The following is a 975-nucleotide window of genomic DNA, read 5'->3' as shown; positions in this document are numbered from 1 at the left end:
GCCCCCACAGCTGCAGCTCGCGCAGCTGCTCGTAGTCCAAGGAGCGCAGCGCGTACAGCGCGCCCGTCTCCGCCTGCACCGACACGTACGACGACAGCGGCGCGCCCCGCACCCGCCCCTCCGCCAGCCGGTAGCGCACGCGCGCGTTCTGCCCCCAGTCCGCGTCCGTGGCGCGCACCGTCAGCACCAGCGCGCCCGCCGCGTTGTTCTCCGCCAGCCGCGCGCTGTAGCGCTCCTCCAAGAACAGCGGCGCGTTGTCGTTCACGTCCAGCACCCGCAGCGCCAGCACCGCCCTGCTCTGCAGCGCCGGCGACCCGCCGGCGGCCCGGCCGTCGGCCGCCCGCACCGTCACGTTGTACTCCGACACCTGCTCACGGTCCAGCTCTCTCGCTGTCACCACACGGTAGTAGTCTTCATAGGACTTCTCCAGCCGGAATGGGACATCCCCATCGAGCGAGCATCGCACATCACTGTTGACCCCCGAGTCGCTATCCTGCACGTGTAGTAGGGCCACAACAGTTCCCGGCTGAGCATCCTCAGAGATTGTACTCACGGCCGAGGATACTGTGATTTCGGGAGCATTGTCGTTGACGTCTGTCACAGTGATCACGACTGTTGCCGTGTCAAAAAGGTCTCCCCCGTCTTGTGCCTGAACCTCAAGTTCGTGAGAAGAGATTTCCTCGAAATCCAAGTCGTCCTTAACAGTTATTTCTCCTGTCTCACTGTTGAGATAAAAAAGTTCTGAGGCTCTGTCTGAAATTTTATGTAAGCTGTATTTCACCTGCCCGTTCAGACCCTCATCTGCGTCAGTGGCCGTGACAGTGACGAGGACAGAGCCCACGGGCACATCCTCGGGCACACGCACCGTGTACTCCGCCTGGCTGAACACGGGCGCGTTGTCGTTCGCGTCCAGCACGGTCACGCGGATCCGAGCCGTGCCCGTCCGTGCCGGATCGCCGCCGTCGCTCGCCCCCC

The 975-nt window shown here is 63.7% G+C and overlaps 1 protein-coding gene across 1 annotated transcript in view; it reads right to left on the bottom strand.

Moving 5' to 3' along the window:
• LOC115949160 (protocadherin gamma-A10-like) overlaps positions 1 to 975 on the bottom strand; it is a 9,321-nt gene that overhangs the window by 7,441 nt on the left and 905 nt on the right. Inside the window, exon 2 of the mRNA XM_031065546.1 lies at positions 9 to 972. Within this exon, the coding sequence (XP_030921406.1) occupies positions 9 to 972 (964 nt within the window). The remainder of the gene's footprint in view (positions 1 to 8; positions 973 to 975) is intronic.

The sequence above is a fragment of the Geospiza fortis genome, unplaced genomic scaffold (assembly GCF_000277835.1).
Source record: "Geospiza fortis unplaced genomic scaffold, GeoFor_1.0 scaffold93, whole genome shotgun sequence".
Lineage (NCBI taxonomy): Eukaryota > Metazoa > Chordata > Aves > Passeriformes > Thraupidae > Geospiza > Geospiza fortis.
Note: the sequence above shows the minus strand (reverse complement) of the source record. Positions and strands in the feature narration are given on the sequence as shown.